This window comes from Octopus bimaculoides, chromosome Z, assembly GCF_046866305.1.
Source record: "Octopus bimaculoides isolate indiv1 chromosome Z, ASM4686630v1, whole genome shotgun sequence".
Lineage (NCBI taxonomy): Eukaryota > Metazoa > Mollusca > Cephalopoda > Octopoda > Octopodidae > Octopus > Octopus bimaculoides.
Genome location: NC_142944.1, coordinates 5,794,400 through 5,821,420, shown reverse-complemented (window position 1 = coordinate 5,821,420; position 27,021 = coordinate 5,794,400). Strand labels below are relative to the sequence as shown.

Genomic DNA, 27,021 nt, shown 5'->3' with positions numbered 1-27,021 from the left:
AAAAATCGTTAGTTAAAAATAAAGGATGTATGTGTATTACATACTGCTTCCCTGTGTGTGTGTGTGTGTGTGTGTGTGTGTGTGTGTGTGCGCATGTGAGTGTGTGCACATGTGTAGGTATGTGCATGTGATGTAAACACATACATGCCTAAAATATCATAATTGCAAATATTTAGCTCTTACAAAATTATTAATTTTAATGGATTCAGTCATCAGAACCAAATATTATGTTTTGCTAGAATTAGCAATGATAATTCAAACCTCTCTAACAATAAAACAGGCTTATTGTATTTTTTTGTAATAAAGTAGTAATCATAAAATATGTAATGTTAGTAATAAGACTAGATTACATTAAATTCTATAATAAAATGATTAAGTACACCTAATTAGAATGTAATGCAAAAAATAATATATAATTCAAATCTTAATGTCATTAATGTTATTTGAAGCCAGATAGTTTAAAATAAAATATTTATCCAGATAAATTATGAAAAGGCCTATTAAATTTCTATTTAAGAAAACCCGAATGAAACATTTTAACATGTAAACCCAACACGTATAATGTAATATATAACCTAAACACATTACTTTTTATTCCTTTAAATGCTCTATTGCATAACAATTGCAGTCATCATTCTACCAAACACTATTCCTATCTTAAAAAGAAAAGAAAAGAAAAAAAAAACAAACCCCAGAAAAGCTCCATTTACCCAATAATCAAAAGCAACACCAGTAAATATTATACTCGTCAACCCATTGAATACTGTAGCTATCCATTTTACCACACTAACATTATACAAGAACCAATGAAAAAGCTTTTATACAACCACAAATTTTGGTCATTTTAGCTGTCAAATTTCCTTACCATTTTTAAAAATATAAACCATATGATTTAAAAGCTAAATGTCAGGACAGCATATACATAAAGATGGCATGACCACATTTAGAACATCAACTGAATAATTCTTCAATCAGCTACCTCCATGTCATAGGTATTTTCAAACAGAACTGACTTGGGCTACTCAACAACAGCAAACAGTAGTTCACACATAAACACTTTCTATACACATGGTTGGTTTAACAACATCTAACAATTCCATCCAAATGAAAAGATACATCCCTTTCAGTTTACTTCAGTCATCATCACCGATGTCAATTCGTTAACTTAATGTAATGTTGGCACCTTTTATTCAGTGTGACTATGATCTCAATCAGAAAACATCAAATTTTGAAAGTATAGAGAAACAGCTAAATTACAACAACTATAAATACCAAAATTGATTGTAAATGTAAAAACATGCTTCAACTATTCGTTTTGGTTGTACCTTTTTTCCCTATTCATATGTTAATAAATTATTTGAGATTAAGAAAAGATTTTAAAGAAAAAACCTATTAAAAATAAATGAAGAAGATGCCTAAAAATACCACAGAATGTTGTAAGATCTTAATGCAAGTAGGAAGAAATCTGTTCTGTTCAATATAGAAGGTATTCTAAATTAAAATATTTAAAACATATTTAATAAAACAATTAAATTCCTCTAAGACATCTAAACATTTAAATCCTTCATTTTATCTTTGACTTATGTTTTTACTGCTACAAGTTGAAATTTGTGTATGAACATTTTAAGAAAAAAGTTCATTCTAACAGAATCTCTTTTATTTATGTTAGTAGTTATTTTCCAAAAAGCATCAAAGGAAACTTAGATTAGTCTACAATTCAAGGATTACAAAATTTTATATTAATTCTTCAAACTTAGTAGACAGATTGCATACCATACTTTTTTAAAAATTGACATCAGAAATTTGTACAATGGCAATGTTACACATCTTGAAATCTTTTATTCTAGTATAATAAATGAATGTAATGATTTCTGTGAAGATCTTGTACCTTGACAGTTAATAACCCCCAGCCCCCACCAAAAAACAATCTCAATGCCAAATCTGCTATCAACTGAAATTGAGTGGATTGTTTTAATACTATTGTGTTGTAAAAGTACATTCATGCACATGTACAACACATGATCACTCATATATGGAGGATACGAGTTACTTCTTTATAATATATTTCTCATAAAATTTGTTTGAATAATGAATAAGAAATGTTTATTTAATGCAGGTAATGTACAATCTGAAGTGTTGGATTAGTGGTGGAGAAAATCATTTGCAAGTTGGGATTTGAAAGGAATATAATTTTGGATAAGAATTGTACAGTGGGATTAGACAGTGTAGAGAGAAAAATTCTGAGTGGTAACAAAATTTTAATCTCAGCTTTGAGTTAAGATAAAAGCAGAAGAGCTGTTGGTGTAGAAATTAAAAAACAGAGAGAGTAGAGTGCCAGAGGCTGTGAAATTCTGTTGAGTGAAAGTCTGAATATGAATGGATTTTCCTGTAATTGCATAAAGAAGAGAGTGTGAAGCTGATACAATCGAATTATGAAGTTAGTAGAAAGAGTTGGTGGAGTCAATGATAAATAGTGATAGGATAAGTTTGGGTTTGTACCATTTCCAATAATTCTATCCTGAGCTATCTATCTATTTTATTCTTTGAAGCACTGACAACTTGCTTCTCATTGCCATAGTCATAGCTTGTCTTGAATTCTATTTTTTACATTTTCCAAAAACTGGGATAGGAATGTTGTAGATCAGTCATGAAAGACTTTAAATATCTGAAATACACTTCACTGATTGCGTTCTATATCCAACTAATGTTCAAAGCATAACAAGCATTACAAGTCAAATAACCACATTGAATTTCTTCATTATTAACAAACTGCAAAAAGTATGGCCTCCTCACCAACTGGGGAAGAAGGGTAATTACCAAGCCATATATATATATATATATATATATATATCCATCTTGGTTTTAAGTATTTATTAAAAATAAAAATATCAAAACCAACACCTAACTTATGAAGAACATTACTTAGTGTACACAGAAATAAGTACTAGCCTTAGTTTGGAAAAATAAATCTGAGTTTACAAAACAGGATTTGGTAAATCTCTTTCTAATAAGCCAGTTCACTTATCTTATCCAATTATTATCCATTTAGTTTCATTTCCTTAATTCTTACCCTTATACAACTATGTACAGCACATATAATATAACTATTGAATCAGCTATTACAGTTAAGACAGTGGTAATGACTTGTTAAAGCCAAACTACTCGAACTCTTTAGCATTCAGATTATTCTGCCAAATGTAATGCTTATTTATCCACATTGTTTTCAATAAATTATGCATTACCTCATATTTTAAAGATCTTGATGGTGTGATTATCTATATTTAGAATGATGTAGAGTAGGTGTGAAAGGTTGGACCTGGCTAGTTTTAGCATAAAACAGACAGAATATCTGAGTCAGATATGGCTGGTTTAAATGGTAAAGAGTTAAACTGGTATGAAGCAAGAGTTGGTGCAAGAAACTAGTAACACAGCTGTTCAGCACTTGGTCATTTATTTTACACTTATATATTTTGATTGAACATATAGCCTGTTTGAAATCTAAATAAATAATGCGTATCAGTGAGACATTATGAGTGAAATGGTGACAGCAGATGACAATTATGACAAGACTGGAAGGATTTACATGAAATAAAAGTTTTGTTATTGAGCTCATGTCCGCTTTCTATGCTGGCATAGGTTGGACGGTTTGACTGAGAATTGGCAAGCCGGGAAGCTGCACCAGGCACCAATCTGATTTGGCAAGGTTTCTACAGCTGGAAGCCCTTCCTACACCATCCACTCCAAGAGTATAGTGGGTGCTTTTATGTACCAGTCAGGTGGTACTTGCATCGGTCACGATTGAATGATGCTTTTTATGTGCCAGTCTGGCATATGACAAGACAAATTTAATTTATGTCACAAAACTGCTTAACACATAAATTACTGTTTTGAATATTATATATATATATATCATCATCATCATCATCATCGTTTAACGTCCGCTTTCCATGCTAGCATGGGTTGGACGATTTGACTGAGGACTGGTGAAACCGGATGGCAACACCAGGCTCCAGTCTGATTTGGCAGAGTTTCTACAGCTGGATGCCCTTCCTAACGCCAACCACTCAGAGAGTGTAGTGGGTGCTTTTACGTGTCACCCGCACGAAAACGGCCACGCTCGAAATGGTGTCTTTTATGTGCCACCCGCACAAGCCAGTCCAGGGGCACTGGCAACGATCTCGCTCGAAAATCCTACAGGAGCCAGTCAGGCGGTACTGGCAACGGCCACGCTCAAAATGGTGCATCTCATGTGCCACCCGCACAAGAACCAGTCCAGGGGCACTGGCAACGATCTTACTTGGCTTGCCGGGTCTTCTCACGCACAGCCCATTTCCAAAGGTCTCGGTCCGTAGTCATCGCCTCGGTGAGGCCCAATGTACGAAGGTCTTGCCTCACCACCTCAGCCCAGGTCTTCCTGGGCCTACCTCTTCCACGGGTTCCCTCAACTGTTAGGGTGTGGCACTTTTTCACGCAGCTATCCTCCTCCATTCTCACCACATGTCCATACCAGCGCAATCGTCTCTCTTGCACGCCACAACTGATGCTTCTAATGTTCAGCTTTTCTCTCAAGATACTTACACTCTGACGGGTATTCACATTGACATTACACATCCAACGGAGCATACTGGCTTCATTCCTTGCGAGCTTACGTATGTCCTCAGCAGTTACAGCCCATGTTTCACTGCCATGTAGCATGGTTGTTCGTACGCATGCGTCATACAGTCTGCCTTTTACTCTGAGTGAGAGTCCCTTTGTCGCCAGCAGGGGTAAGAGCTCTCTAAACTTTGCCCAGGCTATTCTTATTCTAGCAGCTACACTTTCAGCGCACCCACCCCCACTACTAACTTGGTCGCCCAGATAGCGGAAGCTATCGACTACCTCTAGTTTTTCACCCTGGAATGAGATAGAAGTTGTTTCCTGTTTGTTTGCAGTCTTTATTGCACCTGAACATCTGCCACAAACAAAAACTAACTTGCTAGTTAACCTGCCTTTGATGTTGCTGCACCTCTTATGTGTCCATAGCTTGCACCGGGTACATCTTATAGAGTTACTACCTACTCCTTTTCTACATACTGAGCAGGGCCATCTACCTGAAGGGGTTTGTGTTTTATCTACCTTCCTACTTATTAGGATTTTGGTTTTAGCTAGGTTGACTCTAAGGCCCTTCAGTTCTAGACCTTGCTTCCACACCTGAAACTTCTCCTCTAGTTCTGATAGTGACTCCGCAATTAGGGCAAGGTCATCAGCATAGAGGAGCTCCCAGGGGCAACCTGTCTTGAACTCCTCTGTGATTGCCTGGAGGACTATGGTAAATAATAGGGGGCTGAGGACGGAACCTTGGTGGACCCCTACCTCTACCCGGAATTCATTGCTGTACTCATTTCCAACCCTCACCTTACTGGCCGCATCTCTGTACATGGCTCGCACAGCTCTCACTAGCCATTCTTCTATCCCAAGTTTCCTCATTGACCACCAGATAAGGGATCGGGGGACCCTGTCAAAGGCTTTCTCCATGTCAACGAAAGCCAGGTACAGAGGTTTATCCTTGGCTAGGTATTTCTCTTGCAACTGTCTCACTAGAAATAAGGCATCAGTAGTGCTTTTACCTGGCACGAACCCAAACTGCATCTCATCTAAATTGATTCGCTCCCTAATTAGTTGGGCTATGACCCTCTCTGTAACTTTCATAACCTGATCTAACAGCTTGATGCCTCTGTAATTATTTGTATCTAAAGCGTCCCCTTTACCTTTGTAGCAGTTGACTATGATGCTGCTACACCAGTCATAGGGTATGACTCCTATATATATATATATATATATATATATATACATGCACACATGCTATTTGCTAACTTGCAATTGTGTTGTATAAGTAGAATAAGTTCTAATTATACAATCAAAGCAGTCCTATAATGTAAATATTACCAATACAACATATTTGATCACTCTATTTAATTTATCTTTATATATAAGGCATGGTTGTGTGGTTAAGAAGCTTGTTTCCCAACCATGTGGTCTTGGATTCAGTCCTCATGTGCAGCACCTTGGGCAAGCATCTTCTAGGAAAGACCTGGACCAAACTATGCTTTGTGAGTGAATACAGTAGACAGAAACTGGAATAAGTCTATTGTAAATATGTGTATGTGTGTGTGTGTACCCTTGTCCTGACACCATGTAATGTTCGTAGAACAAACAGCGCTGCAATGCTAACAATGTTGCTTGTTTTCACTTCAATGTCAGGAGGGACATTCTGTTGTAAAAGATCTGCTTCAGCAAACTCCACATGATCCATGAATGATCCTGGATTAGTGAACATTGTTAAATGATGATTACATACATACATGCATGTTAATATCATATACAGCAGTGATTAAATCCAGTCAGGAATGTTTCATCTAGAATATCTAAGTTTTCTGCCAATAAAATTTCATCTCAGAATACAAAAGCTAGGTTTGGAAAAGACCTAAGGACAGTGGATTGCACTCACAAGAACATAAAAATCAAAACAAGCATCAAAGCAATACTAATTATTGTAATAATAGGCAGAAGAATACGAATGCTTATAACATAGATAGTGGTAGAATAAATAAGGAAACAACAGCCCACTTAGCAAGCAACCAAAATTACCTTCAACTAAAGAAGCAAGTTGTCTAAGTAACTCTAGTATTTCTCTTGAAAACCCTGGCAAAAATTTTAAAAATTCAGAAATTAGACCTTAGTTAAGAATGAGTAAGAAGACTAAAAATCATCAGGTCAGACGTGGGGGCATACACCATTGCAGCATTCTCTATTTGTTGGTATATCCACGGGTCTTCACAGGTAGCTTGTTGAGGAGAGTCACCATCTCCACAAAATACTTCCTCATCTACTGTGACTATGTGGCATGTGGTTAATCAACACAAGTCAGATCCTCAGTTAGGGCATTAGATAAGCATTCCCTCTTCTCTAACAAGTATAGTAAGATATTCAATGAAAATACTGTGAAATTTATGTACTTCACTACATCTAATCTAGGGTATAATATAGCAGCAATCAACAGTAAGAAATTAAATACTATTAGGAATAACAAATGTACTTTTAATTATTCAGATAGTAAATACCAATCTAGGTGCGTGGCTCAGTGGTTAGTGTGTTGGCATCATGATCGTAAGATTGTGGTTTTGATTCCTGGACTGAGTGACACGTTGTGTTCTTGAGCAAAACACTTCATTTCACGTTGCTCCAGTCCACTCAGCTGGCAAAAATGAGTAACGCTGTGATGGACTAGCGTCCCGTCCAGCTGGGGAACACATATGCCATTGCAACCGGGAAACCAGGCCCATAAGCCTGCTAGGCTTTAAAAGGGCGCATTTATTATTATTAAATACCAAATTGGTTCAAGTATAAATAATACATCTCTGGCTAATATAAAAATGATGATGATATTAAGGTAATTTCACCTCACAGGAATAATACTTACACTAATAAAATAAGATCTCTTATGACAACAAACCTAATAGTAATAACTCTCAGAAATGTATAGTTAAAGTTAAAACATTTAATACAGTTCATTATTACATAAGAGCAACAGTTCCGAGTTCAAAATCAAATTACAAAACCATATTCACTCTTTTAAATACAAAAGAAAAGAACACAGCACTTCACTGGCTAAATTCATCTGGAATGTCAAGGAGAAAAATAACGACTACTAAGTTTCATAGTCAATCAGAGGTAGAACTTTTCCATACAGAGAGAGTGGCAGTAGTTATAATTTGTAGATATATTGGAATGTAGGTCTAATTTAATTAATAATCATAAGTTATTCATACGTTGCTGCCACTTATTTAATAAAACCTTTTTTAAATTTTCACATAAAAAAAAATTGCATATAGCTAAGTTATATTGATTCAACTATATTCATTATTCATGGTAGTGTTCTTACCCTATTAATTCTCTCATACCTGACTTGAATTATTTCTTGTGTAACCTACCAATCACTTAACTAATGTATCTAATTTATTTGTAGTGGACCTCATATCATCTTGACCTGATTACCAAGGTGGGCATTAATTTATTCCTTGCTTCCATTCTAACAAATCCACACCTGCCCACTCCATTTTATTTCGTTTCAAATCTCTCATCTCTAAACAAATCTTTATTCTACAATTTCTCTCTTTACTGATATTTCTGAGATTGTAGTAACAAACTGCCATCCCTTTGAAATTCTGGTGTATCTAGTAAATTCCTTTCTCTCCATCACTGATGACCCCTTGACATGCCAAGACAGTGGTACAAGCAGGTTTAAACTACATCAAAAGGAAATATACTGAGATATCCATTCAAACATTCATAGAATGAATGTTTGACATTTCATTTCTAATCTGATATCCTGCAACATAACATCCCTCAATATATCTCCTGCAAGTAACTTCATTAATATTATTATGGATTCTGATTTTTCCCCCTTAACATTCTATTAGTCAGGTTTTTGCATGTAGTGCTGAGGAATTCCATCTGGATTGCTATAATTTCTACTGTCTCTCTACTACACATGTATATACATAAACCATATATCCAGGCATAACTTTGTGGTAAAGAGGTTTGCTTCCCAACTACATAGTTTTAGTTTCAGTCCCACTGCATGGCCCTTGGTCATCTACTATGGCCTTGGATTAACCAAAGCCTTGCGAGTAGATTTGGTAGACAGAAACGAAAATGCTTGTGAATGTTTCTAGGTAAATTCACTGAGGCAGGTGTCACATAAAAAGCACCCAGTGGTTGGCATTAGGAAGGGCATCCAACTTCAAAACCATGCTAAAATTGGCTTCACTGGTAATGGTGAATTGTAAAAAAATTCAGTCCACTCTGTAAAGTGGTTGGTATTAGGAAGGGTATCCAGCCATAAAAACCATGCCAAAACAGACAGTAGAACTTGGTGCAGTCCTCTGGCTTGCCAGTTCCTGTCAAGCCATCCAACCCATGCCACCATGGAAAACAGACATATGATGATGATGATGATGATGATGATGATAGCTATATGTATACAGATATTCTAAACAGTGTAGTATTACCTTACTTTATCATCTTATTGAATTTAAAATTGTTGCTATTTTGTTCACTATATAAATTTAAGTACTGAAGTTTGCATAGTTTTTAATTCTTGTTTCAACACTGTGTTAATACTAGTTTTGTCACTACATGATAAAATCATACATATACGCATATACAAACACACATGTATAATTGTCTGACCCATGCCAGCATGGAAAACAGACATTAAATGATATACATATATAGTAAATAACACACGCACAGAAGTACAGGCCCTTATGTAATACTGAACTTCATTGTGCAACTTCCTTCTTGCCCACACCTCACATCATCTTATTTCTTATTTATATATAATTTTATTAAATTGTTGCTCTCTACTCCCCTTTTTATGTATTACCACCTATTATCTCCTCCTCCTCCTCCTCGACTGAATCTCCTATTTTCCTTGATTTCCCCCAACAAACTGCGACTCACCACTGTCCAAGTTTTCACCTGTGTTCACCATTCACTGCATATAACTTCTGCCTTTGTTCCATCTGTCACTCACTCGTCTTTCACACTCTTGCAAACGTATCCACCAAGCCATCTTTGATTTTATATCCCTAACACCTCATCCCTACCAGCCTTTCTCTCCTTCCTGCTGAGATAACCATGTATCTCCTCTTCAACAAAAAACACCTGTCCCTGTTCCTCTCAACACTGGCATTATGACACTTCCTTCAACACTGCACTCCCACTCGGTCAAGGGGTTTTGTCGTGCAAGTTACTCACTGACCTCACTAGTGCTGGTCATAAAAAAAAGGCACCCAGGAAAGTGATTGGCATTAGGAATGGCATCCTATTGTAGAAATCTTGCCAGAGCAGCAACAGAGCTTGGCACAATCCTTTGGCTTGCTAGCACTTGTCAAACTTTCACCGATGCCAGCAGGGAAAACAGATGCTAAATGATGATTATATACATGCATACACACATACATATATACATAAGCAAATGTATGTATATGCATGTATGTATACACACAGATGAATATTAGAAAAAGTATAAAACAAAGAATATCATTGATTTTTCAAAATTTTTGTTTCTTCTGTTGGTGTTTCAATAACAAAGATACAAATTCACCACATAAATTATTGATAATAATAATAATAAGAATCATAACTACACAAAAAAATGCATAATGAAGCTAATTGCAATGGTATGACAGTTTCTTTGTCAGAAATGTTTTTCAAAATATGGAATCTCTATCATAGTCAACGGTATCTCTATTGTAAGGTAGCAAGCTGGCAGAATTGTTAATGTGTTGGGCAAAGTGCTTAGTGACATTTCATTCTGAGTTCAAATTCTGTTGGAGTCTACTTTGCCTTTCAACTTTTCAGGGTTGATAAAGTAAGTGCCAGTTGTGTAATAGGGTCAATGTAATCAACTATCCCCTTCCCCTGAAATTGATGGCCATGTGCCAAAATTTAAAATAAATAAATAAATCACACACACAAATATAAATACAAAAATCAGACACAAATTTCACATAAACAGATATCTGCTTATCTGCTGAACTATATACACATACACACACACATCTCTCTTCTCTGAATTGCAGCATGGAAGACATTAAGTTAAGGCATTCAGAAACACACAAAAACTTGTTCACTGACAAAAAAAAAAAAAAAAAAAATCTTGTCAGTGAAGAGGTCACAGTTTCAAGTGAAGGAAAATTTGACACCAAATTACAACGGTATTTCATGCTGCAATTGCTTTAGTTTCAACATGATTTCAGATTAAAACACTTGCTATGCAAATATGTCTCCAAAATATCTATCTACATACCAACACATATATGAGCAGGCATGAATGTGTGGTTAACAAGTTCACTTTTAGAATCCTGAAGTTACAGATTCGGTACCATTGTGTGAAAGTTGTTGGCTAATATTCTTACTATAGTTGCAGATCAACTAATATCTTCATCTTTTGAGTGAAATTGGTCGGCACAAACTGATGAAACTTAGAAGTTTGTCATCTGTGCGTGTTTTTCTGTGAGTTTGCATATGTTCATTGACTGCAAACAACAGCCTTGATGTCAAATATGGACAGATGTCCTTTGCTTGTAGTCTTCACACACACTGCACAACCTTTGTTAACATAAACAGATTAACACATGGCAGAAACAGGTGAAGGTTGACAAGAGAAACAACACCCAACTATAAAAAAATCCACCTCAGTGAATTCTGTCTGACCCATGCAAGCATAAAAAAGCAGGTGTTAAAATGATGATATTTACACGTGTGTGTGTGTGTATATATATATATATATTTATACACACTCACATAGTATAGTAATAGACATATACACACAGTTTGTCTCCTAATGGTATTATGTGTGTGTGTGTGTGCGCGTTCTTTCTATTACTACTCTGCTGCTCTTTACTGTCCCACTCTCTTTTCTTCACTGTTAGTCATTTCTTCTACCTTACAAAATTTCTACAGCTTTCAACTACTCTTCCTTACCTCTCTATTTTACCATCCCTCAACACTTGTTTTTCTGTAATATTTATCGTTTCATCTGTGGAGGCGCAATGGCCCAGTGGTTAGGGCAGTGGACTCACGGTCATAGGATCGCGGTTTCGATTCCCAGACCGGGCGTTGTGAATGTTTATTGAGCGAAAACACCTAAAGCTCCACGAGGCTCCAGCAGGGGGTGGTGGCAAACCTTGCTGTACTGTTTCAGTCTTACTTCCTCTTTCTGTTGTGCCTGTAATTCAAAGGGTCAGCCTTGTCACTCTGTGTCACGCTGAATCTCCCCGAGAACTACGTTAAGGGTACACGTGTCTGTGGAGTGCTCAGTCACTTGCATGTTAATTTCACGAGCAGGCTGTTCTGTTGATCGGATCAACTGGAACCCTCAACGTCGTAAGTGACGGAGTGCCAACAACAACATATCGTTTCATCCATTCCCTATCTCTACCCATCTTCCACTCACCCACACACACAGCATCTACCCACCCACACTTGCTGTTCTCCTGTCTTGAGCAAAACACTTCGTCTGAAGTTGGTCTTTGATTACTTCAACATCCGACACCTTGGACACCATGCACCTGTACAGGTAATATCTATTTAATGAAGGGAGCGAGCTAATGTACAGCAAAAAACATCTGATCATTAGAAACAAATTTTCTGTGCAGTTTTTTCATCAAGAAACTGCAGAATTCCTTTAAATATCCAAATGGCTCCCTGGAAATGGTTATAACTTTTGTTATTTCGGTAACCTTATTAGCAATTACAGTAGGTATTCGGAAAGTGTGGTAGCTAGAGGGTTGGAAAAAGTTCAAGGATCTCTTAACTCTACTGGCAAGAAAGGATTTCTCCATCAAAGTGAAGGGCAGACTATACAATGCTTGTGTGTTAAGTGCATTGCTGCATGAAAGACATATGAAGAATTGAAAGAAATGAGATGAACATGCTTTGCTGGATATGCCATGTGTAGAAGTGTTTGACAAAAGTTGCAGAAAATATGTTCTTTATGGAGAGTGGTGGATTTAGCTGTACCCTCAGGAAAACCAAAATGGATAAAATATGTCAGAAATAGTTCTATGAATATGTGTACTTCTTGCAGTCTAAGCTGATATCTTGCTGCTATTAACTTTGCTTTTTAGTTTGAGTTTTGTCATGTATCCTGAATATTATTCCACACAAGCATCATTCACATACAACTTAGACTCCTCTTACCTAAAAAAAGACTTGAAAACACTTTTCATAAAATTGCCACCAAAACAAAAGACATCTGCAACACTATATTTTCTCAAGAACAACCACAACTAATGCTCTTACAACCTTCAGTATCTAGAGGTATTATATTCATAAAAATTCTACTGATATATAGGTAAAAACAAAACATTTGATGAAAATCATTCACATCAAATTTGGATTGACCAAATATATAAGATTTATGTCAAACCAATGAGAAAGCTTGTACGTGCCTACCCAACTCATTAGAAATAGCAAACAACTCTTTCTAATCACACCCTGTAATACTAAAATAATGTATACCCAAGGACACATTGAATAATGTAGTCCTAGTTATACTATATCTAAATCAAGGCAAGATGGTCACAGCAGGAACTCTTTTCTTTGTATGCTGCTTAAATAACTATTATGAAATTAATAAGAAAGTGACTGTAGACATATTATAGGAAGTCAAGAAATAATACGATGACAAGAAATATGTTATATCACCACTGGAGGCAAATAAGTGAAACAATGCAATACTAGAATATGAAATGAAAATACTCTCTAAAATGAATTGGTTCAATATGAATCAAATGTACCAATACTCTGATAATTACTCCAAATTCATCTTCTTTCTCCTATGCCTGCACAAAACCAAGAATAAATCAGAGAAATGTGATTTAAAAAAAGGTTATCCTTATATCATTTTTTATTTTAAGAAACTAAAAACCAAAAAGCAAATACGAAAAATTATAGATAAAATGAAATAAAAAACAAGTTTGTGAAAACTTGTTAATTGATATACAATTGCAGTGGAACTAACTGTGCCAGTGACAAGGTAACAGATGAACTTTTGACACCTTTAGAAATATACAAAATATAACAATTTTTGTATTCTTGAAAAGGCTAAAACATCTACAATTTAATTGTTGCAGTTTCAACACATGAACTCAGATTAAGCTACTTACTAAATAAATACAAATGAAAGTTTTTAAGATTTATACTAAAAGTTTGGATTTTGAAGGTACTTTTCTTTAAAGTATATTTAAATAATTCTTTTTTGGAACAGTTGATCTTGAAGTAAATAAGGCTATAAATAATAGTTTTAAATTTTGTCACAAAGCCATGTAAATATTGAGTTGAAAAGGCTCTTCTGGGTTTGAAACCATTATTGATAGCTTTACATACTTTGAGAACCACTGTTCCTAAAAAGAACTATTCCATGTTCCCTCCAAAGTTTATAAAATTATTCAATTTGAATAATTTAGAAATATTGCCTAAAGTACACCCTATTTGGTACAACACATATTTCACTTTCCACAATTCTTAAGTTTATCAAAATTTAAAACTATTGTATTTAATTACAATTTATGATTTCATTACAAGAATTTGCTGTTATATTACAAGACAACAAAAACTTTTGTAGATTATTTGTCACAAGGGATTGAGATCAGAGGCTTATACAGATACAGAAACACAATTTACCACAGAAACTATACTGATATTCACCAGAGCTATCATCCTTCAATATATAAAATTATACATAGAAGTATAAACATATATGTGTATGAGTGTTTGTATGTGTGCCTGTGTATGTGTGTGTATCACCAAACCATGTGTAACAACAAAAGAATTAGACCTCAATATCGTTGGAAATAGAGGAATAAATGTATCACATGACACAGGTATGGAGCACTTCCATTCAGGATTCTGAGTTACTGTACAGCAACTCAATAATTGCTGCATTTCTACAGCTTTTGCAATCTTGGGTATATTTACTGCATGCAATAATTATTGAGTTGCTGTATAATAACTCAGAGTCCTGAATCTAAGGGCTCCTTAGGTGTGTCACTTACTATATAAATATATATAAGGCTGTGAGCTGGCAGAATCGCTAATATGCCAGACAAAATGCTTGATAACATTTCATCTGTCTCTATGTTCTGAGTTCAAATTCTGCTGAGGTCAACTTTGCCTTTCATCCTTCTGGGGTTGATAGAATATATACCAGTTGAGCACTGGGGGCAATGCAAATGACTTAGCCCCTTCTCTGAAATTGCTGGCTTTGTGCCAAAATTTGAAATCAATATATAAATATATATATATATATATATATATATATATATACATACATACATACATACATACATACAAACACACACTCACACAAAGTCCTTTATAAGTGATCATTCATTGTAAGATATATTGAACCAATATCATGTGATTGGTGATTTGTTAAAATCTACACAAAAAAAATTCAATATATCAATATATAAGCCTTGGCACAAATCACTGGAAAAATCAAATTAGAAATATTGGTTGCCTGGTACCCTCAAATGATCAGAGGGAAATGTTTTATATCATATCATGGAGAAGAATGAAAGGGTGAACTGCTTTGAGCATCAACTTGCTGAAGTTTATATCATTACACATGTAGAATGTTTGGAGCATATTTGATATACTTCAAATGTAGCAGATAGAAAAACAAACTAGTAATACTAAGAAAAGAACATACCAATGATGGAATTTTTGTTTCAAGACGACAGCTTTCTTAATTTAAAGTTTGACTCAGCCATCATTGACAATGATATAGTTTTGAAAACTATCCATGTTATAACTTTTCTGAACAGATATTGATGGACTTGAAAAAGTAGTATTTTTATGACCCACTAAATTATTGGTTATCACATTGATAAACTAAGTGCAAGATGTTTACATGCCATGAGAACTTTAAATATCCGAATATGATAAGATTCTTCATTATTTAAATACTATTATTCAAACAGTTAATTACTTAGCAATTTCTGTTCAGAAATGATGAAGACTTACAAAAATTTAAATCTTGGTAGAAATAGATCTAAATAACTGCCAAGTATTTTCCAAAAGATTACTGATGCTCTCTTTAATAGACCATCAATAACTTAAACATTTTTTCTATATTTAGCAACAGAGTATGCTTATCTTCCCATATTAGTTTCTTTTTTTCCAACTTTTTTCATCCACATAGAGTTGAAATAGTTAGATTCTCTATAACTACTCAACTTTATTGATTTTTCACATTAATTTTGCAATATCTGCTTCTAATTAACAGTTTCTATCTATAACTGATAACATTAGGAAAAAATTAATGAGACAGAAAGTACATCCAACTCAATACTGTAAATGCAATTTCATTTCCTCAGTGAAAATGATTAAATATTTGAACATATTTGTATAAGAAAAAAAGAGAAAAAAATTGCAACTGGCATTCATATAAATATGTATTTTTTTCATTTGTTGCTAATGAGTTGCTTCTGCTGCCCTGTTTGAGAATACCTGTAACATGGAGGTAGCCCACTGAACATTTGATAGGAGAGTGACTCAAAAGTACATGCACCATTCTGTACATTTTGTCATGCAGTATTTCTTTGTGTGGTTTTTTTTTTTGTGTGGCATTCAGTGGCTGTCCCAGTCTATACTTATACAGTTTGCATGAATTCATTTTAGAATAATTAACTAAACAAATTGAGATATCTTGCCCTAGCTGTCTACAAATTTAAAGTATTCTGCTACTAGTTAAAATTAACAAATTATAAACCAATATTTCTGTTACCAGCACAGTCCTTGAATAAATTTTAAAATGATTGTTTAAGCTATATTCCACAATTATCACATACTAAAGGTAACACCATTTCGAAATACAATACCCTCATTTGATTCTGGAACTGGTTAAAAGTTCCTTGAAACATTTGCTATTAGTTGTGCTACTGTGATGTGGACACAGGCGTCACACCTTCAAGCTCTAAATATTATTTTTAAAAGTTATGTATTCTAAGGCAAGAAAAAAAAAAAAGAAAAGAAAGCCCCAAGCAATTGTAAGGAAGTTTCTACCCGTTCACCCAAATCTTACAACTAGAACTTGGTAGCATAATCTTTAGCCACTTCAATCTTTCTGAAACTATCTTAATGCAATATCATTCTCTAAAAATTCTATAATGGAAATCTCCAAAATGTTTCATTTGGTCTAAGGATTATAAGTAGTTTTTTCTATCAGCTGTCCAAATAGCATCTCCAGCCCAAAGCAAATTGGTCAAAAATTCCTTCCTTTATCAGGGCTAAATAATTTTACAGCTCTGAACACTTTTCAGGACCAAATCATTTATGTCCGTTTCAGTGTCTATTATTCATTTCTATAATTACAAATGAATGTGTTGGATAAATTCTCTCTCCTTCTCCCAACACCATCCCCAAGTCTATTTTGTGCCAATATGTAACTTACAAAAGGTTAAAATATACATTGCATGAAGCTACTCTAATCCTTCTTTGTATCCCTCCTTGAGTCTTTTGTATTCCTGAGGGGGCATCAAGCAGCCCCCCTCTCTCTAAATTAATGCACAAACTGTTAAACCACCAACAAGGATTCCATTCAGTAGCTTTAAAAATGAGGTAAAGATCAATGAAGTAATGATCAATTTACATAAAAGTTCATGAGACATTTTCTCGATGTCAGGTTTAGAAAGAAAAAACAAAAAAACCTGGCATTTCATTTTCAATATGTCTGCTGGCAGTTTACAAAATGTTGCTGAAATACTTTAAAACGTTTTACGAATCAGGTTCAATTGTCAAACATCCTAAGACATTTGAGAGGGTGAGAGGGTTTTTCTTTTGTTATGGTCAGATTGAAAACAACATCTGCCATTATTTGAATTTTCTTTCTGATGAGTCAAGAATCCAAATTTTAATAAGAAATTATTTTTCTTGACTTTCTTTTCAATTTTTATACATAAAATGGTTTAAGGTCCAATTTAACAGTTCAACTCTTGTGTATCACAAGAGTTGTTTCTGTTTTTTCTTCAATTGTCTAAGCATCCATTATTTTTTTGCTTCAATGAAATAGTATATTTAAGTATTATTCTTATAAATACAAGAAAGAAATATATTTTTGTAATGAGTTTTGTATTTTTTTTATACATACTCATTTGGTTACAAAACATAATACTGTATTGGCATAATTGAATTGATTGCAACTAAATCTTGAGTATAGTTTAATTGAATTTACAAACTATTTTTATGATAATAATATTTTACTAAAAGGGAAAAGTAGCTATAATGGCAAAAGACACTTAATTAGTTATTCTATAAAAAGTACCTCTTATTTGGAATGGTGTTGATTCTCATAAGTAATTGCTTTTTTTAAGTAAATTTATTTTTAACTTCAAAGCATGTTATTGTTTCTAGATGTTAGAGTATAATAGTGAAAACTGCTAAATTTGAGGGTATTTGTGATAGAAGTTAGTTATATAAGTAATAATGGTTCTTAAAATCATATATTAAGAACCATTACTTGTGAAGATATGAAATGAAAGTAAAATATATTTCAATATACATCAGTGGTTGTTTTCACAATATGATTTACTGAGTTAAATGCATTCTTTAAATGTTTCATAATATATTGATGGTAATTAGAATTATCAGAATATTCAAAATAGCAAATTAGTAAAATTATTATTCTATCTGATTTCTCATTTGAAACGAAAGTTTTAGGACTATCTTTGGTTTATTTCATTGAAATAAAGGTGGAATTAGTCTGATTCATTAACAATTTAAGAGATGAGACATCTAATTAAGTTGGTAAGTCAAATTCTGTTATAAAGAGAAAATAATCTTACAGCTTCAGAATATTTCACTCAGTGGAACAAAAACCTAAAACTGATACAAAAATGTTCAGTTCTACATTGATACATTATAATGTAAGATAACTAATTGCATGATAACTAGCTTATTTCCCAGGTTGATTGAAAATATGCTGTTCAATTAGATACATACAAACTGGCATTTTTTAATTTTAAAATTGTTACTTTATAATTCTTACAATATAATTAAGTTTTGTAATTTAATTGCATCAATCTTGAAAATGCTTTTAAATAAGCTGTTGAAGAAACAAATTCTTTTTTAATTAGTATATTAAGAATACATTTTGTTGATCATTTATAATTTTCTTTTCAACTTTTCAAAACAATGTATAAAAAATTTAAAGAATGTTATTCTATTACTTACATTAGTAACCATAGTTAAGCCAACTGCAAATGCCAGAAGACAAACAAATCCGATTAAAATCTCTCGGCGATAGCCACGTCTTAAATGTTGGGGCCAACGATCAACTACAGTCGTAATAAACCCTTCGACACCAACAAACTGGAATGAAATAATTGTACATGTTTTTTAATGACCACTTTAAACACATAAAATAAAGAAACGATTAGTTTCACTTCATATAATAACATGGTTAACATTGGTAAAAGAACTCAATATGATTAATATAATGTTTAGTTGATATCTAAGTAAAACAACTTTGAAACAATACATAGAAACAATAAACAACAAAGTGAACAACAAACTCTACCTCCTTACAACTCACTTTGGTCTCTCCCTAGTCCTCAAGTGATTAGCTGTCAATTAAATGAATAAAAATGCATAGAGGAAAGAACTTCATTATTTTAGATAAGAATTAAATATTTTTATATTCCTTAAAACAAATAAATAATCCAGATATCATACAAATTAGTCATCCACCAACCATAGCTAAAAAACCTCCCAGAGACTGTGTAGCTAATGGTATTGGATGAAAACAAAAAATTTATCATTTGCATTTCTAAATAAATTTTGAGCATGTACATGATCATAAACATGAACAATATGTTAGTGTGTATGGGAAGCATGGATATGTGTGTATGCGTGTGTTATATATATACATGTATACACATAGCATTCTGCATATCTTACTTTAACATGAATATACTGTAGAAAACCACACAACTTCAGTTTTTATCCCAGGAAAGCCTCTCATATAGACATATTGTACTGAAAAGCACTGAAGTATATTGATAACACTGGCAGAAGAACTGCTAAACCTAGATTTCTGCATATTTGCATATCAGCAGCAGCAAGCATTCATGAGAAACAGAATGTTTTGACAAATTTACTCTTTACTGATATATAAAAACAATGATTAACATGTTTCAATTAGCTGGCAGGTTGGGTAAAAATTCATTATTAATGACAAAAACAGAATTAGTTCAGAATAGCAATCTGTATATCTTACTTAACATGGATATATTGTAGAAAGCCATGGAACTTGGAGAACAACTTTGGGATGATGCAGTTGAGATGAAAGTGGTTGTGAAAAAGTGGCTAAAACAGAATAAACCTCAATTTTTTTCAAAAGGAATTCAAAAGTTGGTACAAATGCAATGAAGACTATGTTGAGTAGTACTTTTGTGTAGCAGAAGAGGTATTCCATCGACTTGTGAAATTTGAATGACCAATATCATTCAATAATAATAAAAAATGCTATGCCCTCTATCACATTACTTTCAGACAATCCTCATATATGTATGAGTGTATGTGTGTTTGTAATATATATATAACGCACACACACATGTGCATCTCGCTCTCCTCCTCCTCTCTCAATGTGTGTGTATATATATATATATATGTCCATCTTCACCACTATCATTATCATCAGCACCAACTCAACCAATACAACAACCACTGCTATTTTTAACCCACCAACAACAACAATATGAACAAGAGTAGCAACTCCATCTAGAATAATAATTTAAAAAACCCCATGGGATAATGTGGTACCCTAGTATATTCTAAAAGATGAAATGTCTTTGAATTTAGGTCGAAAAGAGTTAGGGTTTCTTAAGACTAAAAAACAACAATACAACTTATAATAACAATATGACCACCTTCATCACCAATGCCAAAACTAATAAGACGAATGGTACCAACCCACCAACTTTTGAATAAGTAACTAGTAACAACAATAATAATACCAGCATTATAGCAATGTCTGTAGTTACATATGTTGTATGTCAAAACAACAGTGTCATGTAAGTGTTTCTTTTCAAATACTTTTATGTATATGTACTGTACTGTGTAAATTTAGAAATTATTTTCATGCACAAAAGTAGTTGTGATGCTTCAGTTTTTGGGGTTTTTTAAAAAAAATATCCACAGGAAATATTTTATTGTAACATGAAAATCTGGGAAAAATTAATTTTGCATTATGGTCATATTGTGTGTGTGATCCTGTACACACACACACACATAAATAATTGTTTTCTGTCCATGCTGGCATAGGTTGGACAATGTATATATTATAGATGTGTGCATGTGTTTAAGAAAATTCATAAATTCTAGCATATTTGTGTATGATATATATATTACACATCACACACTTAGAAACATAATACTTAGCTTACAGAAAATATAAGTTAGCCAGGTGTTTTGATCAACTACCTCTCTTCAGTTTACACTCCTTACCCTTACACTTTGAACAAAGCCTTTGTTTGTGTTACTTGTGCAATTTGATAAGTTTTATTTGACAGTATCTCAGTGTGAATTTTGTACAATTCAATGTGATATGCATACAGTTCATTACTGAACTATTCAATATTATTTTTACCATATATAGGCTTCATGTGTGTGTGTGTGTACATACACACACACACACACATGTCTATTGAAACACAGAAATACATGAAGATACATAAGCATACAAAGGAAAAAAATTAAACAAAAATAGATTTTTAAAGAATCCATTATTTTAAAATGTCTTAATACAAATATACACAAAAATAAAAGGCCCTCATCTGCATTTGTTTATATGAGTAATTGATTAATAAAGTCTAGAAAACTGTTGTCTCACCTGGCTGTCTAATCCAAGCAAAATGATCATTACAAAAAATACTATAGACCATAATGGAGCGACTGGCATTTGTGAAACAGCTTCTGGGTAAGCAATAAATGCAAGACCCGGACCTTAAAAAAAAAAGAGGATAAATTATTCAATATAAAATGTTTACCTCAATATTTTCATGTCAAAATAGAAAAAAAGTTATGTAAAAATGTTGAAAAATAATAAAATGAAAATGATCTTGAGGAAAAGTAAGTATGTTTTAATTTTCTAACACAATAATTAATCTTAAGATTCTGAAAAACTCGTCTTACCTGATTCAGCTACTTCATCAATTGTTAAACCTTGTCTTTTAGCCATAAAACCAAGCACAGAGAAAATGACAAATCCAGCAAGAAAACTGGTAAAAGTGTTAGCTATAGCAAACAGTATACTGTCCCTGAATGAAAGAAAATATTTGCATTATTAACAATACGACTTTCATCATTAGGAGTTTAAAAAAAAAAAAAAATTCCAACAACTAGAATTTGTTCAAAAAAGAAAGAAATCTATAAACAAATTTTATGAGAAACTACACATAAGAACCGAGTTCATAAATATTAGAAGACATCTAAATGAAAAGATTGATTATAATAGAACACTAATTTCCACTGAGCAGTGCAAAGAGATTCTGTTTTTCCTAATATGTACAGATGATCTATAATTTCCAAGAAATGCTGGCTGATTGAACAATACTTCTAATGATCATCGATTTAAGGAACAAAGGAAAGTTGCTATAATGCATCAGTGTGAATAGAAGATTTCAATTTGATGTGGGGTGGGGACCAACTTGGCTTTAACAGTAAACATTAAAATCAAAATAAATATCGCTGCTTAAAAAAGTATGATTCCATATGAGAATAGATTTCAGATATAAAAATAATGTAGAAATTTATGAGACTTTTTAAATTTAGCTACATTGCAAGGTTAGAGGATCTCTGCTTTGCAAAGTACACTGAATCTATTGAAATAGTTCAAATAGAGACGGGGAAGAAAAAAAGAAAAAGCATATGGAAACTGATGATCAATGACTTCCAAGAAATAATGTTTGACTGAACAATACTTCCACTGATCGTTGACTCAAGAACAAAGAAATAATATACAGTAATCCCTCACTACATCGTGACTCACCTATTGCCCACTCAGTACATCATGGTTCACCTATCACACACTCAGTACATCGTGGATTTTTCTGGCTAATATATGTAAATTTATACTGCAGAATCCTCAGTATATCTGGGTTTCTGTGGCCGATCATCATCATTGTTGTTTAACATCTGTTTTCCATGTTGGCATGGGCTGGATGGTTTGATGGAGGACTGGAAAGCCAGAAGGCTGCATCAGGCTCCAATCTGATCTGGCAAAGTTTCTACAGCTGAATGCCCTTCCTAACGCCAACCACTCCGAGTGGGTGTCTTTTACGTGCCACTGGCATCGACCACGCTTAAATGGTGCTTTCTACATGCCACTGGCACAGGCATCGACCCATGTTTGAATGGTGCTTATTTCATATAACTAGCACAGGTGCCAGTCAGGTGGCACTGGCATCGGTCACAACTACAATTTCCATTTTGATTTTGATCTTGAATTTGATTTATTTATATTTTTTTCCCCCAGAATTTAACTATTTCTGTGGGAGGTTTTGGAACGTAGGACATTTCCAATATTTAAATTGTGAGTCAATATAACAGATCAGTGATGAATGTTGTTCTAGCAGTAACACTTTAAACATTCAAATCTAAATTCAAGGTAGGGGTCATTTGTAGGATTGTACTGAAACCCTTCTTAAACAATTGCTTTCATTTTCTCATGAAATAATGGCCTTACAAATTATTGGGTCATTCCATAAATAATGTGATTTTTTCAATTGCATGAACTAAGTTAGAGGGGGATGAGATAAACCACCTGCATCAACTTGCTATAAAAAACAGGTAGTACCATAAACTTATTCTTAGTGCAAGTTTTGAAGAGTGCAGTTCAATTTTCAAGTTATTTTTTCAAAGCTGTAATGGAAGCGACAAAGGAGCATATTCAGCATATTTTGCTTTATGAGTTCAATAAAGGCAACAACGCAGTATATGGGGATCAGACAAGTGTAAGCCAGTGTCAACAGTGGTTCTAGAAATTCTGATCCAGAAACTAGAGCCTAGAAGATGAGCTTCGTCCTGGAAGATCTGTTGAGTTTGATGAGGACATCTTGCAAACCCTGTTGGAACAAAATCCATTGTAACTGTTGAGGCACTAGCAGAGAAGTTCAACCATTCAACCATCCATTGACACCTGTGTGCCACTGGAAAAGTCAGCAATTTGGGTCCTCACCAACATTCCAAATCTAATCACATGCAGAGAGTGAATGTGTGCTCTTCTTTGCTGTCATGTCCCATGAATGAACCCTTTTTGCACTGAATAGTGACTGGTGACGAGAAATGGGTTCTTTATAAAAATCTCAAGTGCCAAAGACAGTGGGTAGGGAAAGGAAAAACACTGGCACCCCAGGCTAAAGAAGGTCTTCACCTATGTAAGGTGTTATTATCTGTTTGGTGGGATATGAAACGTTTAGTCCACTTTGAACTTTCAGACCCAAACCAAGTGATAACAAAGGAGATCTACTCCGAACAGCTTGAGTGGCTAGAAGGAAAATGACCATTTTTTTTACAAGATGAGGTGTTCTTCCATCAGGATAATACATGGCCATATACAGCAAGGACGACATTCAAAAAGTTGAAACAGTTTGAATGGGAAATGATGCCCCACCCACCACCATGTTCGCCAGACATTGCCTTATCTGATTATCATTTATTCCACTGTCTCCCAAATCATTTGGACGGGAAAAATATGAGTTCTGTAGACGAGTACTGAAGGATTATTTTTCATCATAGACAAGTGAATTTTGGAAAGGGGCCTTGCAAGCCTGTCACATAGACGGAAGAGCATTGTAGAAGATGAAAGAGAGTATATTTTAGATTAAAAAAGAACTTTGCTTTAATTTTGAAAAATAAAAGAAGTATAAAAAAACCCACATTATTTATGGAACGACCCAATACTTTAAATAATATATCAGAAATCATTACCAAGATAATCTACACAACTATTCATCATTCTTATTTATATTTAACTGTTAATGTGCATGACTATTTACTTACTGTAAATTATTTTTCAAACATCTATTTGTACTGATTGTCCTTCTTTCACCGTTTTACTTATTTCAGTTATTGGACTACAGCCATGCTAGGACTTTGCCTTGATTAGTAAACTTAGTTTATAAAAATCATCACAAAACTGAATGAATTTTTGTTAATTTGGGTGCTATTTGGTTTTCAGGGCAGAAAATATAAGCATATAAAGTTATCTATGAAAAGGATATTTTCGCTCCAATTGTCAAAATTTTTTGACAAATATTTCTACTAACTTTGATAATGTGCCTTAAACATAAAAGGACATAGTTTCTTTTTTCACTTTAGTTTAGTAACAGATGCAACTAAATTAGAATTTTAATACTTACTTATATGAATTATGATGAAATTTGTTATAACTTCCAAGAGCGGTCAATGTACCCAAACTTATAGAATAAGAGAAAAAAATTTGAGTACCAGCATCGACCCACACCTGAAAAAGAAACAAATGTTCTATATAGATTATATTTTTCATTTTTGTTACATAACACAAAATTAAAAATCCATAAACAACTGTTATAAGTGAATAGTTGGCAGTTAAAATAGCTAATTTACCTGTCTATTTAAAAGTTTGCTCCAATCAGGAATTAAATAATACTTTAAACCATCAACAGCACCATCCAATGTAACCCCACGTATTAAAAGGACAAGCATTAGAATGTAGGGACTAGTTGCAGTAAAATACATAACCTGAAAGAGAAGAAATATAAATAATAGATTATACTATCAATAAAAGTTACACGAATAATTAACACTGAATAAATAATATAACTGGAGTTGATGGCTCATTAGATTCAAGTTTAGTATGTTTAATCATTTATAATTATTTCCAGTGTGTGTGTGTGTGTGTATGTGTATATATATATAAATATACACATACATTTATTTTAGTTGACTAATAACAATAAAAAGGGAAACACAATCAGTGTAGGCATTTTTATTGGTAAAATAACATTTTCAAAGCACAACACACATATCAAAATTTTAAAAAGTGTGTGTGTGTGCAGTGAATAAATAAATTGTTGTCTAAATTATGCAAAAAATGAAAATAACATTGACATCTCATTTTAACAGATATATTTACCAAAATTACATAGAAATATCTTGAAATACTAAAGAGTAAATTTATTGAATAAAATTGCCATCGGCTTCAACGATGGCCTTCAGATGACTTTGGAATCTCTTGCAATTCTGGATGGGCTCCTTGTTTAAGTTGGTGAATGCTGCCATAATCCTTGCCTTCAGTTCATCTTTGAGTTTGGTGGTCTCTCACTCAACTGTGCCCCACGCATAATAATCAAGGGTGTTGCAGTCAGAGAAGGTAAGTGGCCAGATGTTAGGGGTGATGTGTTCACAGAAATTGTCTGACAGCCACGACTGGGTTCTCCTGCTTGTGTGGCATGGTGCAGAGTCCTGATGCCAGACATAGGGTCTTCCAGCAGCCACCCACTTCACCTAGGGCAGCACTACCCCCTCTAAACATTTGATGTAGGCCTCCATGTTGAGTCTGAGGCCATGTGGGAAGATGAATGGAGGCATAACGTCACCATAACTAGTGATCATTCCAAACACCATGATGTTGACTGGATGTTTGATTTCTATCATTCTTGGTACAATGTTTTGGGTACACAGCAAGCCAACGGTTGTTCTGTGTGTTCATCATCTGATCCTGGCAGAAATGTTTCTTGTGTGAAAAAAAACCAAAGCATGTTCGGTTGGAGAGGATGCTTGAATTTGTTCAGAAGATTTGTAGCATAGTCTTTCCTCCTGTCCTTGATGGCTTGGGATAAAAATTGGCCCTTTCTCATCTTGTATGAGGAATACTGAATGTTTTCATGTACTACCTGCCTGATAAGAAACTGAGACACTTCCATGTCCCTGGCAATGGACCTGATTGACTTGGAGGGATCATTGTCAACCATGGCCTGGATCTCACCAAGAAATTCAGGAGTTCTTTCTTATCAGAATGATCAGAGTGAGTTTTCCAAACTGCTGTACCTTCGTAATCACTGGCAGAGTGGATTGTGTCATAGTGTTTTTCTCACAGATGGTGCCCAACTGACCCTACTACACTGTGTAGTTGACAAAATCAAAAACAACGTGCATGCATGAAATTAAAAATATAAAATGGTGACAATTTACTCATATATATATATACACACACACATAAATATATTTTAAAAGTAGAAAGAAAAAAAATTAAACTTACTTTGCCAGAACTTTTTATTCCTTTCCATATACAAAAATAAACCACAATCCATGCAAGCAATAAACACAAAGCCAGGTCCCATTTAATAGTTCCAGGATGTTCCACACCATCAGATATGTTCAGTACTTTGCGCCTAAAACAAGATCAATTATGAAAATCAAATGGAC

At 33.9% G+C, this 27,021-nt stretch overlaps 1 protein-coding gene across 3 annotated transcripts in view; it reads right to left on the bottom strand.

Moving 5' to 3' along the window:
• Positions 1–27,021, bottom strand: part of LOC106876957 (sodium- and chloride-dependent taurine transporter) — an 88,438-nt gene that overhangs the window by 12,332 nt on the left and 49,085 nt on the right. For all 3 annotated transcript variants that reach the window (XM_014925737.3, XM_089365444.1, XM_014925729.3), the window contains exons 5-10: positions 26,855–26,987; positions 25,201–25,335; positions 24,975–25,078; positions 21,748–21,872; positions 21,446–21,558; positions 18,787–18,924 (exon numbers count right to left, since the gene is read on the bottom strand). In XM_014925737.3, the coding sequence (XP_014781223.1) occupies positions 18,787–18,924; positions 21,446–21,558; positions 21,748–21,872; positions 24,975–25,078; positions 25,201–25,335; positions 26,855–26,987 (748 nt within the window). The remainder of the gene's footprint in view (positions 1–18,786; positions 18,925–21,445; positions 21,559–21,747; positions 21,873–24,974; positions 25,079–25,200; positions 25,336–26,854; positions 26,988–27,021) is intronic.